This window comes from Corapipo altera, unplaced genomic scaffold, assembly GCF_003945725.1.
Source record: "Corapipo altera isolate COAL_440 unplaced genomic scaffold, ASM394572v1 216, whole genome shotgun sequence".
Taxonomy (NCBI): Eukaryota; Metazoa; Chordata; class Aves; order Passeriformes; family Pipridae; genus Corapipo; species Corapipo altera.
This window is the reverse complement of record NW_020885034.1, coordinates 119,826-135,072: the sequence shown is the minus strand read 5'-3', so window position 1 is coordinate 135,072 and position 15,247 is coordinate 119,826. Positions and strand designations below refer to the sequence as shown.

Below are 15,247 nucleotides of genomic sequence, written 5' to 3'. Positions count from 1 at the left end.
CCCACGCCAGTGGGTGCAGAGGGGACAAAATGCCCGTAGGGTAGCATTTTGCGGTGGCAAGAGCTGTCATAGGGCTGCAGCCCCCCCCGCGGGGCCCATCCTGGAGCCACCCGTGTGTCCTCGGTGTGGGTGGGATAATCCCTCCTTTCGCTGCTCCGACCCCTCGCCGCCCCCAGCCCCACACGCCCCTGTGCCACCCCCCCAGGAGCGCTCCGAGGGTGTCCTCGGGGGTGACAGCGGAGCCCGGCGGGCGCGGGGTCCGTCCCGCGGGTGGAGGGCTCCCTCTCGAGGGCCCCGGGCAGCACTGCCCGGCCCGGGGGCTGAGCTGAGCCCACGCGGGGCCGCGGGCAGGGCCCCACGGAGACCTGGAGGGCAGGGGAGAGGAGGGACACAGGGACCAGGGAGGAGCCGCAGCGAGGAGGGAGTGCGGCCACCAGCGCGGCCTCGGGGCTCCATCAGGGCACTGCAGTTTCTTCCAGTCATTAATTAGCGGCTGGATCCGTCCCCTTCAGCGCTGGAAACAGCCCGAGGCGATGGGGCACAGCTGTGGCTTGTCCCACACGCCACGTCCTCCCTACGACACCAAAGGTTGGTTTGGCAGAGGACGAGTCGCTCCCAGAGCGGCGGGGACTCCCCAGTGACCTCCCATGGGGCACTTCCAAGAGATAAAGAGCGTCTTGGTGCATTACAAATTCTGGGCACCTGGACCAGGCACTTTGGAGAGCGAAGATGTGGAGAAGACGCCCTACCCATCTCCCCGTGCATCGTGTTGGCTCTCAGGGCTGCTTCTCGCCCTGAGCAAAATGCAAACTCCATGTAGAATATACACTCAGGACACCTTAATATGGAAGGGACCCAATAAGGATCAAGTCCATCTCCCTGCTCCCCGCAGAAGCCAAGATCCTCCTCCTCCTTCCCAGCCCCGAGGGTCCACGGTCCTGTTCTCTGTCCCCAAGGGGCAGCACAGAATGACCCCCAGCCCGTGGGGAAGGACCTGCCCCGGTGGTGGGTGCGCCCTCCCCGGGGTCCGGGAGAGCGGCTCAGCGCTGGGATGTCCCTGTCACAGGCGGTGGGAGAGGAGGGGTCAGGTGGTGGCCGGTGTCCCCACTCGCTGGGTGACATGTCGGAGCGCAGGAATTAGATGCGGGTGCAGGGACGGAGGTGACAGCGCGGCATCGGGGCCCTGCGGGGCTGGGACAGGGGGCCAGGATGGAGGTGACCTGTCCGGGGGACTGTCCCCGTAGCGGGGACGCCAGTGACAGGATAGGGACTGACCCCTACATGGGACAGAGCAGCAGAGACAGGGGACACTGCAGTGGTGGCCCTGGGGCTCCTGGTGCCACCCCCTGTGGGCATGTGGTGTCACCCCCCCCCCCCCCGGGCATTTTGTGTCACCATCCCTGGGTACTTGGTCACCTGCCAGGGCACTCGGTGTCACCATCCCTGGACATTTGGTCACTTCCGAGGTGCTGGGGCCGCGTCCTGAGCTGGGTCACTGAGCCAAAGGGGAGGGGGGGTCGTGTCCCTGGTGCCGGGGGCGTGTCCCAATGCCAGGGGCGTGTCCCGGTTTCGGGGGTAGTGTCCCAGTTTCGGGAGGCGTGTCCCGGTGCCGGGGTCGTGTCCCCGGTGCCGTGTCCCGGTGCGGGGGGAGTGTCCTGGTCACGAGGGGTGTCCCCGGTTTCGGGGGTCGTGTCCCCGCTGTGGGGGGCGTGTCCCGGTGTTGGGGGGCGTGTCCTGGTCACGAGGGGCGTCCCCGGTGCCGGGGGCGTGTCCCCGGTGCCGGGTCCGAGGGTCGCGGCGGTTCCCGGTGTCCCCGGGATGGTGCTGCCGTCGGGGGTGCGGGAGCGGGTGGCAGCGGTTCACGGGGACTCGGCGCTGCCCGAGCGGCTCCGGCTGTACGACGGCTGGGCCACCGACTACGACCAGGTACCCGGGACAGCGGGGCACCGGGGGGGGTGACCGAGGCTGTCCGCGCTCACCGCCGTGTCCCCGCAGGATGTGGCGGCCCTGGAGTACCGAGCACCGCATCTCGCCGCCGCCTCGCTCGCCTTCGCCTTCCCCGCTGCCCCCGCCGGGGCGCGGCTGCTCGACGTGGCCTGTGGCACCGGGCTCGTGGCGCGGGAGGTACCGGGGGGGAATGGGGTGGGATGAGATGGGATGGAACTGGGATGAGGGATAACGCCCGTCTGCCCCCGCAGCTCCACCGCCGCGGGTTCCGCTGCCTGCACGGCGTGGACGGCAGCGCGGGGATGCTGGAGCGGGCGCGGAGCACCGGCCTCTACCAGGAGCTGCGGCAGTGTGTCCTGGGCCGGGAGCCGCTGCCCGGGCCCGCAGGTAACGGGGCGGCACCGGGCGGGGGAGAGTCGGGGGACCCCGAGGAGTCACCCCTCGGGTCCCTGCCCGCAGGTAAGGGCGTGGCACTGGGCGGGGGGAGACCCGGGAGGGACTCCTCGGTGATGTTCCTCGTGTCTCTGCCCGCAGATAACGGGGTGTCACCGGGTGGAGGGAGCCCCGGGGGACTCCCGGTGACACCCTGTCCGCAGGTAACGGGCCGGCACTGGGCGGGGGGAGCCCCGGGAGGACCCCTCGATGACACCCCCGTGTCCCCGCAGAGCAGTACGATGCCGTGACGGTGGTGGGGGCTCTGGGCGAGGGGCAGGTGCCGACCACGGTGCTGCCGGAGCTGCTGCGTGTCACCAAGCCGGGTAAGGGGGGTCTCGGTGTTCCCTCCCCGCCGGGACCCCCGCGGTGGTGGGATGGGGACACGGAGCCCCGGTGGATGAGGATCTCCGGCTGGGCGCTGGTCCCGTGTCACAGATGGGGTGTGGCTTTGTTCCTGGGGCCTGGGATGGTGATGGCCCGGGGCCCCTGACTCTGCTCGCTGGCAGGTCCGGGCGGTGGGACGAGGCAGGAGCTGGCGGTGGCACCGCTGGTGTGTGACAGCCTGTGCTCAGGCGTGACGTCCTGCCCGCCCCGTGCCCACTGCCCTCCTGCCCTTCCCATGTTCTGCCCGCTGTCCTGCCCATCCCCTGCCCACTGCCCTCCTGCCCTGCCCATGCCCTGCCTGTCCCCTGCCTACTGTCCTGCCTGTCCCTTGCCCATCCCCTGCCCACTGGACAGTATATCCCTTGCCCACTGCCCTCCTGCCCTGCCCATTCCCTGCCCAGTGCCCTGCCCATCCCCTGTCCCCTGCCCATCCCCTGCCCTCTGTCCGGCCTGTCCCCTGCCCACTGACTCCTGGCAGGCTCTCACTGCCTCCCCTTGCCCCCCACCCTTTCCGAGGGGCTACCACCCCCAGGGAGGGACACCCAGTGTCAGTGTCACCCATGCCCTGTCCCACAGGAGGCTTCCTGTGCCTGACGACGAGGAGCAACCCCTCGAATCTGCGGTACAAGCGGGAGCTGGAGGCAGAGCTGGGGAAGCTGGAGCGCTGTGGAGCTTGGCAGAAGCTGCTGGCCCAGGAGGTGGAGCACTGGGAGAGGGCCACCTCGGAGGAGGAGAGCACCCGGGGCACCGGCTACATCTCTGGAGTTGTCTACCTCTACCAGAAATGCCCTGTGCCCCCCCTCCAGGAGGACTGAGAGCTGGCATGGCTCTGGAGGGGGGGTGAACACTTGGCCTCCCATATAAAATTCAGCCCAGTGACCCCCTCCTGGAGCAGGGCAGCTGCTGGAGGGGGATAACATTTTGGGGGAGTGTTCCCATTCCCTTCCCCGTGTCCTTCTCCCCGAGGTCTGGGCCTAAGGACCTTGTCTGCTCCTCAGCATGGGGAGGCTCTCCTAGTCTCATCAGGGTCTCCTGGGCACCACCATTAGCTCTGACATTCAGGTATTGTCCCCAACACCTCAACCCTCACCGTGACATTTTGCAGACCCACATGGCTGTTCAGAGCCATCTCCTGTCCAGGATGTCTTCTCACTGTGCCCACCTTGGCGCTCATGGTCAAAATCTGGATCCTTCTTTGTCTTCCACTCCCAGCCCCCCTGGGCTTTACCTGGGGAGTGCTGGAGGTGGATCCCCATCACTGCGTCCTGCAGCCTCCCATCCTCATCCTCCCCAGGGGATAACCTAGTGCACACTGAGGTGCAGGAGACCTCCACATCCAGAGCAGCAGCAGCAGTGCCAAGGTGACACCCAGCTGGAGAGGCTTCCAAGCGCCACATCCACCTTTCATCCCACAACAGCTGCTCAAATCTCTCATTTTCCGAGAGCTTTGTAGTTAATGGTCTGGGTGGGAAATGAGTTTGGAAGGAACTTGGGGAGCTGGTGGCTGCTCCCCACCCAGGAGTCACCCAGCACTGCCTGCCCAGCCTGTTCCCCCAGCCCCTTGCTGTGCTGCCTACACAATTCCTTCTCCACTGATCCCTTGGGAAGTTTTTTACCCAAATCTCTTGCTGGAATATTTGAGGTTTTTTCCCTTTTCCCTTCCCCCAGGCCTGTTCCTGCTCATCCTGTTCCCATGGTCCTTGGGAACAGGTTACTTCTTTCCCCTTGGGAGCGTTTCCCAGGTGGGAGACGGTGGCTGTGTCTGTCCCTGTCCCCCACTCAGGGTATCCTAGATCTCCAACACTCCCCCTCCCCATGGCTCCTGCCTTCCTTCCACATTGTCCCCCCAGGTCTTGGGGTCCCTGTGGCCATCATGGGTAGCTGCCCTACCACCCTCTCCCCCCGTTTGTCCCCAGCACTGTCCCCTGGGCAGTTGGGGGTCGTGGCTGTCCCCAGCCCTGCACTTGGCTGTTCAATAAATCCCCGTCCCTGCTGTCTGCCTGCTGTGTGCTGTTCCTGGAGCAATGGGGCTGTGGACCCTCTGGGGTGGGTGGCCAGTAGCCTGGGAGTGGGGATTGGGCCTTTCTCTGGGGGCTCAGAGGACCTGGTGTCCCCCCTTGTGCCCCTCTTAGCTCTTAGCATCTTCTCCCTGCCTCAGTTTCCCTGCTGTGGGATACCCCAGGAGCACCCTGGCTGGCTACTGCTGCTTCCCCATGGGGACATGGGGACGTGCCAGGCACTGAGGCAGCAGCCCTGACCTGGCATCAGATTGGCAGGGGCACAGCACCCCCAGGATATATCACCCTCCTCCCCACACCGCGCCATTCAGAACGAGCCCAGGCAGCCTCGGTGGCACCAGGTTATTTATAGTCCCTGCTCTGGGGAAGGGCACATGCTGGAGGACCGTGCTGGGGTGCAGTCAGCATGGGAATGGGGATGGGGATAGGGATAGGGATGGAGATGGGGATGGGGATGGGGATGGGACAGGGATGGGGATGGGGGTGGGGATGGGGTGGTACAAGGAGGCAGGGCAGGGACAGTGGTGCTCTCTCTTGGTCTGGCACCTGGCACAAGGGCTCACACGTAGTCCTTCATGGGGTAGCCTGTTGAATCGCAGGTCTTCACCCCTTTGTAATTCTTGGCGTAGGATTCCTGCGGGTATCGGATTCCATAGCGGCACAGGATAAGCCCAGCGACGAGCAAGAGGGCAAAGGCGATGAAGCCGATGTAGACGGCAGCCCCCAGCTCTCTACTGACGGCCTCGGGCCCCGTGGGGGTGTAGGAGTTGTTGATGATGTCGCTGGCAGTCCAGGAGACGGGGACGAGGATCGCGATGGCGGACGCGACGAACAGGGAGCCTACCACGGCGATGAACGCGCCCCTGTTGCCGCTGCCGCTGCCCATGCACATGGAGAAGGCTCCACGCGCGAGGGCGACGAGGATGCCGGCGAAGGTCGTGATGAGGGCGAAGGCCACCAGGGCACGGCCAACTTGCAGGTCGGGGGTGATCTCCGCATAGGAGTTGTAATACCTGCACTGCGACAGCCCCGTGCCATCGCTGGCGCAGGTCACCCACAGCCCGTCCGTGTACGACTGGGCCCCTGCGTTGTTGGAGCCGAGGCAGTTTGTCACCCTCCACATGGGCAAGGCACAGATGAGGATAGTGGCCACCCAGCCCATGACGGCTGTCACCAGCCCAGTCGTCTGTATCGACATCCTTTCCATGGTCAGTACCTGCGGGGACAGGGCACAGCTGTCATGGACATGGCCCCAAGCCAGGGGGTTGCTGGAGAGCACAGGCTTTGTCTGCTGTGTCCTGCTCCCTATGGGGGTGGGAACGGCTGCAGGACAGCATGGGCACCCAGGGGATATGGGGACATGAGTGACATGGGGCAGTGCTGAAGATCAGCATGTGGACACAAGTGACATGGGGACAGGTGTGGCACGGGACATTGCTGCAGGACAGCATGGGGACACGAGTGACATGGAGACAAGAGTGACATGGGGCACTACTGCAGGACAACATGGGGACATGAGTGACATGCGGCATTGCTGTGGGACAGCATGGGGGCACACAGATGGCAATGAGGACCCAGGCCCTGAGCAGGCTGATGTGCAGGGGCCCTCATGTGTCACACTGTCCCCTACAATGTCCCCACAGCACAGGACAGCCTCTGCCATCACCCCTTCTTGGCGCATGGCAAGTGTCAGGGAGGCGACGGCTTTTGGGAAGCAGGATGGGGGCTCGCGGTGCCCCTCCTGCCGTGCTCCAGAGTGCAGATCCCCCACCCCACACTCACCCCATATCCTGCTGTGGCAGCAACCCCCCAGTGCCCACCCCATGCCCTGCTCCACCGCTGGTGCTTCAGCCTCCTTGGCCATGAGCATCGCGCTGGGGGGCACAGCAGGGAAGGCAGACCCCCCTCCCTGCAGCACCGGCTGCTCCCAGATGGAGTGCAGGTTGCTGCAGTGCCCTTTGGACCCGGGATTTCCTCTCTGGGGTGCTGGGAATGGGTCAGAGCTCAGCTCTGCTCCAATCCCAGCTGTGGAGGGCAGCTCTTTCAGTGATACCGGCTCTTGGCCCCCGGGAGCAGTCCCCATGGGGCAAACCCTGGTAAGGGGCTGCAGGGTCACCACAGACATCACCCCTGGCAGAGGGGTCTGTTTAGGTACACACCAGACACACAAACAGCTCAACCACGGTGGCTGCCGTGGCCCTGGCTCAGCCCAAACTGGCTCAGCCCAAACCAGCTCAGCCCAGCATGGAGCAGAGTTCACCCCCGGGTGCCCAGCAGCTGGGACTGGCTGAGTTTTTATGGCCCCGAGCTCAGCGGGGTATCGGTTGTGCCCGGCACACCCTGCGGCACTTGCCGGAGGTTTCACCATCATTTCTCCTACCCCAGTTTCGGTTTCTCCAGCCTCTCCTTTCCCGTTGTGTCCCCACTCCTTTCCCAGCACCTTTCATCCCTCAGTGACCTGATGGACACCCAGCACTGGGACCTTGGGCCATGAAAGACCCTTTGGGCCAAAAAAAAATGATGGGTGACATCCCGGGCACCCTTTCCAAGCCAGCAGGACCTGGGCCACAAGAGACACCCAAAACAAGGTGCATGACCACCCACACAGGGACAAGCAGTGACCCCCCAGGGAAAAGCGGTGCCCCCACGGATCCCGAGGCACAGCAGGGATGTTTGCCAGAGCACCACACTCACAGTGTGGTGGCAGTTCCACCTGGCCACTGCCATTACAGGGCCACAACAATATTTTCCATCGTTCCCGTTCCCAGTGAAAGGATGGGAGAGTCCTCAAGCCCCAGACCCACATGAGACACCCAGAACCAGGCAGCCAGGGTCAGCCCTCGTCCCCACACCCCCCGAGGTGGGAGGGAAGGATGTTCCCAAGCGCAGGGATCACTGGCAGTGCCGGAAGCGAGATAGGCAAAGCACCCTGCGCTGCCCACGCCGGCCCCGGGGTGCTCCCAGCCGCGGTTGTGGGTTGGCCCCGGGGCCAGCGCGCCCCGACTCGCCCTCGCCGGCGCCTGCCATCTTCTTCCTGCTCGGGTGGGAAGGTCACACAGGCGTGGGACAGCCCTGGCGTCACCGAGGCACTGCACCATGGAGACACCCGCTGTCACCCCCGGGGTGGCCCAGGGAGGGAGCGGTGGGGAATGCCAGGGCTGGAACAGGGTGGGTGGGGGTCGTGGGAGGCTCCGGAGAGAAGATTTGGGGGATCTCAAAAGAATGGGGATCTGCAGCACAGGAGCACCGGGCTGTCCCGCTAGCGGGTGTTGGAGAGGGTAAAGAACAAAAGGCACGGCGGGGTCTGAGCAGCTGCTGTTTAATGCGGGAAGGATGGATGCGGGGCGGACGGCAGCACAGCCAGGGGGACCGAGAGTCACCCTCTCCCGCCCCCGGGTACCCCGCCCAGGGGATGTCGAGCGGGGCGATGGATGGGGTCGGGTCTGAGAGTCGCCCCCCTCCACGAGGGTGCACGGCCCCGCTCGGCTCCCGCCTCCCCGACCGGTTCTCCCAGCCCGGCTGCTGCCTTCCCACTCCCAGGATAATGATGCCCCCGCCCTGGGGAGCTGCCGCGAGAAATCACACTCCGTACGGCCACTCCGAGCCCCGAAAGTAGGTCATAGTCAAAATTTAGGGTACAGGCAGGTGAAAGCCCCTGATAACCCTCGACACCCTGCCAGGGTCCGCAGAGCCACCACGTCCCCACGACCACGTGGGACAAGTTCGCTGTCCCCACCAGCACCGACACCACCACCCAGCCAGAGGGACTGACAGTCCCGGGGAGCTTCACCCGGTGAGAGCCCCGCGCCACCCGAGGGACGGGCTCTGGGAGCTCTGTCACCACATGGCACACCCCGATACCGAGAGCCAGGAGATGCTCGAGGGGGGGATCGGGTGGCATCTCAGAGAAGACGCCTCTGCTGGATGCTCCGGGAGGGGGGGAACAGGACCCCCGCCGCGGGCAGCCAGGACAGGATCTCCTTGTTCCCTGTCTCAACCGAGACTAAAGAACCGGCTCCAATCCAGGCAGAACAAAGGCAGCTCTGTCTGCCCTCCCTCGCACTGCCCCGGCGCCCGGCCAGCCCCAGCCCGGTCGGGGGGGCGGGTCACGGGTCCGGGAGGTCCCAGCTCCCTGCGGTGGCCAGGGGGTCCAGGCGGGAGCGGCGGCTCCTACACGTAGTTGCTGGCTGGCAGCGAGCGGGCGGCTGTGAACTTGGCAGAGTAGGGCTTCTCCCCCCGGGGGGGGGCAGGTGCAGCACAGGATCCCCCCCCCCAGCAGCAGCAGAGCAGAGGCCGCCCAGCCAATGTAGAGGGATGAGCCCAGGTCCCGCTTCTGGGAGTCGGCGACCAGCGGGTTGTAGAAGTCCTGGACGATGCTGTTGGCCGACCAAGAGATGGGGACAAGGATGAGGACGCCGGCCACAATGAAGATGATGCCCGAGAGGATCATGACCCTGGCTTTGGCGGTGTCGTCCTCCACGCAGTTTGTGCACTTGCCGCCGGCGACGGCGAGCAGGGTGCCCAGGATGGCCAGGACGATGGCCACCACCACCATGGCACGGGCGGCTTGCAGGTCCTGTGGCAGGCCCAGCAGCGAGTCGTACACCTTGCACTGCATCTGCCCCGTGCTCTGCACCACGCAGCTCATCCACAGCCCTTCCCAGATGATCTGGGCCACCACGATGTTGTTCCCCACGAAGGCCGTCTCCCGCCACATGGGCAGCGCGCAGCAGAGGATGGAGGCCAACCAGCCGATGACAGAGAGGGCGATGCCCAGCACCTGCATGCCCATGGAGGCCATGGCTCGCTCCCGGCACCCCTGCCCGCCTCCCGCCGTGCAGTGCCGGCTCCCGGGACCATGGCAGGCATTATATGCCTTTGCCGAGGGAGGAGCGCCGCCACAGCCGCCGTCCTGCCGCCGGCACCGGACGGAGGGGTAAAACCAGTTTCCCGGGATTCCTCTGCTTGTATTTCTCCCTCCAGCGCTGACACTTAATATCCCGGTTGCTCCCACGGAGGAGGACACAGGGGACCGGGATCAGGCCACCCAGGCGCAGGAGTGCGTCCCGCTGCTGTCTGTGGGTAGGCAGTGCCAAGGGCAGCGCTGGGGCTCAGCCTGGGATGCTGAAGGGGAAGAGCCAGTGTCCAGGCACCGGGATGTCTCTGCCATTACCGTCAGCACCTTCTGTTCCATCACCTGGATGGGTTCCTCCATGTTTTCATGCCTCAGTTTGCCCCCAGCTCACAGTCACTGCTCCAGTAGCAGCCCAGTCTCAGGCCCCCCACGGCCCCGTGTTGGGAGAGCAGCACACCGTCCCCCCCGCTGCCGGGCTCCGTGCCCAGCAGGACACAAGCAGCTCTTGTTTGCTCCTTGGCATCCATACCAGCACTTCCCAGCCCTCCATCAGGCCTCGGGCAGGAGGTGTCACCGCCCAGACCCACAAACCGGTTGGAGCAGCTGCTGGTTCCCCAACGAGGAGAGACAGCACTGCCTGGGGCAAAATGGGGGGCAGACCCCAAACCTGCCCCACCTTGTGCTCCACCACCAGCCAGTGTTCACAGAGCTGCCCTCAGACCCAGGTCTGCCCATGTCCTGCTGCCTGTTGGTGGCTTGGGGCTGTGGGGGGCAGAGGTGGCCTCAAGGTGTCCCAGTGCCGTACCCACTGATCCCAGTGCCGATGCCAACACCAATGCCAACACCAATGCCAGTACTGATGCTGATGCTTTGGGCACTGCCTGACCTCTCCTCTTTTAATCCATGACTCCCACACATGTCCCCTCCCTACTCCCTCAGCCCCTCCAGCACCTGCACAGGTGCTCAACAGACAGCAAGCAAGGACAGACAGATGGACATTGCACTGTTTCATCACCACAGCTTAATCCTGGGCCTCTGGGAAAGATAAGAGGCACTGAGATAGTCCTGAGCACTGGGGTTACTGAGATGATCCAATCCCTTGTGCTAATTGCTCGGTGTGATGGGTTCTAGAGCTGCACAGGATGTCCCCGGGCATCGTGTCCCAGTGCGGTGGGAAAAGCCAGGTGGTCCATGCACTGCAGTGCCAGGAGGATGCCTGAGGACATCCAGGTCTTGCTGCAGATTCCAACCTGTGGGGACGAGTCAGGGTCCTGCCTGACCTGTGCCAGAGGAGCCGCCCAGGCTCCATCCATCCCTCTGTCCTGCTGGAGTGCCCACATTATTCACATACCAGTGTGGCCACCCCGGGGCCAGAGCCTTGTGGTCAAGGGCTCCCTTTAATTTACGAGGTTCCAGAGCATCCCCGCCGGGGCCAGACTCTGCCTGAGGCTTTAACCTCCCAGCCAGGTGCTGTAACCACCACATAATTTGGGGCTGGAGAGAGGGACACACCCCCGTGTGTGTGTGCCTGGCATGGGCCGTGTCCCCGCAGGCACGTGGGGATGTGTCTGTGGGCTGGGGACAAATGACAAAATGAGGACAAGGACTCCTCCACACACGGAGCATCAAACACCTGAGCTGCTCACATTCCCCCTCGAGCCAGAGCAGGCGCCAGCACGGCCTCCCACAGCCAATTACTGTAATTAATGCTGGAACGTGACATATATTCCAGCTGGTGGATGCCATCCAGGGACAGCCCCCGTGCCCTGTGCCCTTCCCCACATCTCCCAGTGACGTGCCTGCCCGTCCAGCAGCACCAGCCTTGTGTCCCCACCACTGGCAGCCAGCAGGACTGGCAGACACTGGCTTGGCACAGAGTGGAGGAGCAACAGCCACCCCCAGTGCCCATGGAGCCTGAGGATGGTGGTGTAGCACAGGTGGGACCTCCGAGCGCCTCAGCACGTGCCATCCAGGACCACCACCCCATGGACATCAGCCCCACATGAGCACTGGCCCCACGGCCACGTCTCCATGCCCATTCCCAGTGCATCTTGCAGGATCCCAGTCCCTGGCTTTGTCCCAGTGCCACGGCACAGGCACATGTCCTGGTGGGACCACAGCCCACCTGCCCAGCAGGGAGCTCCTCCACCCCAAAACAGGGTGTTCAACCCATCCTGAACTTTGGCCACCCAGCACCTGCCCCAGCAGCCAGTCAGGTGTGGATGCCCTGCCTCAAATCTAGTGGGATTTGCAGGATGGGGGAGCCCGAGTTCCTGTCCCTGCTCCACTGTGCTAAAGGAGTCAATGAAGGCAGAGTTCCTGCCCCAGCATGCCCACCAGGAGATGCCCTCCAATGCCTGCTCTGGCTTCACCAGCACGGGGACACGCTGCAGTGCCTTGAGGGCCCCCTGGGTAGTTAGGCCATCCCCAGGCTGGGAGGTGGCATTAAACCCAGCGTCACCACGATGCCAGGCACCACCGGGTGCACAGCAGAGGCTACACCACCCTGACCTTGCTCAGGGCAGAGGACACCCCACAGGGAGAAGGCTCGGGGCACAAATCTCCTGCCAGAAAGGGCTACCAAGGACACAAGTGACAGTCCCATCTCACACACAGCTGGCACCAGCTCAGCCCTGCGCTGAGCCAAGAGACCCTCATTCCCCAGCACCCACACATGGACCTACCACCCCGGTTTCTTCAAGGTCCCAAGAAGGCAGGTGACAGTTGCCAGCAAGAGACAATCCACAGGGATCTCTGGCTTTGCATCTGCCAAGCGAGGCATGGCCACCAGCCCTCTCGCTCAGCCCACGTGGAGCAGGCGGCCAGGGATTAGTTACCAGCAGCCCAGAGACTGAATGTTCCCAAAAAACATCCTTGCCCGACATAACCCCCCCTCGACCAACTCAAATGTGCACAGTCAGGCTGTTTCTCACTATGGGAAAGCAAAGCCTTATCGGTTCAGCAGGAGAAGAGCTGTGTGCCGGGACCTGCGGGGTCCCTGCGGGCAGAAACAGGACCTTTGCCCTGAAGTCACTCCAAAAGTCAAAGCTCTGTCCAATTTCTGAGCAACAAGTGGGTCCCGACATGTAAAACGCCCCCAAGTGCTGCCGAGGTGGTTGGCGAAGGGGTGGGAGAGACGATAACCACGGGTCAGGAAGGAGGATGCGGGCGGTGCAATGGGAGTCTCCCGGCCGGCGATGCTCGCAGGAAGGGGATGCTGTGGCAAAGCCGATCCCAGCACGGCCCAGCATCCCCCGGGCGAGCCCCCTGCCACATCCCGCTGGCCGGTGCCCCCCAGTCCCCCGTGTGTCGGCACCTCCCTCCCCGCCCCGCCGGCAGACAGAGCTGCCATTGATGCTCGGAGCCGCCTTTACCTGCTCGCCGCTGCGTCGGAGGGGTTCCAACAATGGGTTGCCTGTGCACCCTGGTCAGCACCAAGCCAACAGTCCCGCGCCTGAAATATAAGCGGTCGAGGCAGCACTTACCGCCCCGGCCCCGCTCGCCCGGGGGGGGGAACGCGCGGCACTCCCGACCGCAGCGGAGGGGAAACACCCCAAATCCTGCGCCGGCTGCCGCGCACGTGAGTGGGACGCGGCCCCGAGGCACCCGGGGCTGTTGCTGCCGTCAGCTCTTGCTCACTCCCAGGATGATGGGTTCTGGGTGCATGGCACGAAGGGGATGCTGCACTGGGTGCCCCCCCGTCCCCCATCCTTCTTGCCCCCCCAGGTGTCCTTCCTGCAGTGTGAGCCACCAATCTGGTGATGCTCCCATGAACTTTGGGGTCTGACCTTCATTTGGCATCTCTGCATCCACAGCAGGCAAACCTGTCACCATGGCACCGTTGTGTGACCACAAATGTGGCCACCCCGCTTTGTCCTCATCCCGGGTCACTGGGATACTCCCCATCCCTCCCCAGCTGCGGGGGACAGGGAGGGGGATGCAGCAGGAGGGATGGGTGTGCCCCACAAGCACACTGGCTCCGTTCAGCTCTTTGGTAAACACTATTGATCCAGTTTCCTCACCACAAGAATGTGTCCTGCCAGAGGTGACCGGAACCCTGAAACTCCGGTGATTTGCCCCTTCCCTCAGCCTGAGTCAGGTGTCAGTGGCTGCCCCAGGCAGACACAACACTGGACAGAGCCTGTACTTTGGCAATTTGGGATGACAAAGTGTGAGGACGCGGCACGTGGGGCTGATTGCAGGGTCGGGGGCTGCGGTGCTTTGCTGCCTCATCCCACCCCACTCTGCCCCAGCAGCTCCTACCCCAGGGGTATCCCCACTGCCCCACATACCTGCCTGGAGTATCCACCTCTCCCCCTGCACCACAGCCCTACCAGGGATGACCCCATTGCCCCACGCCCCTGTAGGAGGTATCTCCCCTACCCCACATCCCTACACAGAGTATCCCCCACACACATACACCCCTCTACCTGGGGTATCCCCCTTGCCCCACGCCCTTGTATGGAGCATCCCCACTTCCCCACAGACCTGCCTGTGCTATAACCCTGCCCCTACTCCCGAGTACCACAACCCTGCCTGGGGTACACCTTGCCCCAGAGCCCTGCCTGGGATAAAAGCTTGCCCCAGAGCCCTGCCTGTGGTATAACCCTGTCCTAGAGCCCTGCCTGGGGTACATTTGCACCCCAGAACTCTGCCTGGGGTACCCCTGACCCAAAGCCCTGCTTGGGGCACTCCCTTCCCCCTACCTGGGGTACCCCCTCACCCCACAACCCTGCCTGGGGTACCCTCTGCCCCAGAGCCCTGCAGCCGTGTGTCTGTGTGGCTGTGGGTGCATGTGCTGGCGTGTCTGCAGCCCTGTGTGTGCTGGGGAGGTGTGAGCACCTGCACTGCCAGCGTGTGCCTGTTCACCTTTGTCACTGTGTCTGTGTGTGTGTGTGTCTGTCCACGTGTCTGTGAGTCTGTCTGTGAGTCTCTGTGTGTCTGGGTGTGTCTGGGTGTGTGTCTGTGAGCTTGGCTGTGAGTCTGTGTGTTTGTGTGAGCCTGGCTGTGTGTGTGTCTGTGAGTCTGCCTGTGAGTCTCTGTGTGTATGTGTCTGGGTATAAGTGTCTGTGTGTGTGTGTCTGTGAGCTTGGCTGTGTGTCCATCTTTGTTGCAGCTGTGTGTGTGCCTGTGTGAGTCTCTCTGTGAGTCTGGCTGTGTGTCTGTCTGGCTGTGAGTCTGTGTGGCTGTATCTGTGTGTGTCTGTGTGTCTCATGGGGTGTGTGTCTGTCAGTCTCTGTGTCTGTGAGCTTGGCTGTGAGTCTCTCTGTGAGTCTGGCTGTATGTCTGTGTGGCTGTGAGTCTGTGTGTGTGTGTGTGCCTGTCTGTGAGTCTCTCTGTGAGTGTGTCTGTGAGTCTCTGTGTCTGTGAATCTGACTGTGAGTCTCTGTGAGTCTGTGTGTCTGTGTGTGTGTGTCTGTGAGTCTCTCTGTGAGTGTCTGTGTGCCTGTCTGTGGGTCTCTGGGTCTGTGAGTCTCTCTGTGTCTATGTGTCTGTCTGTGTGTGTCTGTGAGTCTGTCTGTGTGTCTGTGTGTGTCTGTGAGTCTGTCTGTGTGTATCTCTGTGTCTGTGAGTCTGTCTGTGTGTATCTCTGTGTGTGTGTCTGTCT

General features: G+C 63.6%; 3 protein-coding genes across 3 annotated transcripts; 1 reads left to right on the top strand and 2 right to left on the bottom strand.

The window, feature by feature from the left end:
* The first annotated feature begins 1,775 nt into the window (after positions 1–1,775).
* On the top strand, positions 1,776–4,759 carry METTL27 (methyltransferase like 27). The gene is made up of 5 exons (XM_027668267.1): positions 1,776–1,926; positions 1,996–2,124; positions 2,199–2,334; positions 2,613–2,705; positions 3,343–4,759. The coding sequence occupies exons 1-5, from the start codon at positions 1,819–1,821 to the stop codon at positions 3,579–3,581; spliced, it is 705 nt and encodes a 234-aa protein (XP_027524068.1). The 5' UTR covers positions 1,776–1,818; the 3' UTR covers positions 3,582–4,759.
* A 563-nt stretch (positions 4,760–5,322) lies between these two features.
* Positions 5,323–13,853, bottom strand: LOC113959328 (claudin-4-like). The gene is made up of 2 exons (XM_027668265.1): positions 13,014–13,853; positions 5,323–6,000 (listed from the first exon to the last, which is right to left on the bottom strand). The coding sequence occupies exon 2, from the start codon at positions 5,989–5,991 to the stop codon at positions 5,344–5,346; it is 648 nt and encodes a 215-aa protein (XP_027524066.1). The 5' UTR covers positions 5,992–6,000; positions 13,014–13,853; the 3' UTR covers positions 5,323–5,343.
* On the bottom strand, positions 8,922–9,796 carry LOC113959329 (claudin-4-like). Its single transcript, XM_027668266.1, is given in 2 exon segments — positions 8,922–9,024; positions 9,026–9,796. Coding segments are annotated over 2 exon segments (630 nt in total). The 5' UTR covers positions 9,586–9,796; the 3' UTR covers positions 8,922–8,954.
* Positions 13,854–15,247: the final 1,394 nt, after the last annotated feature.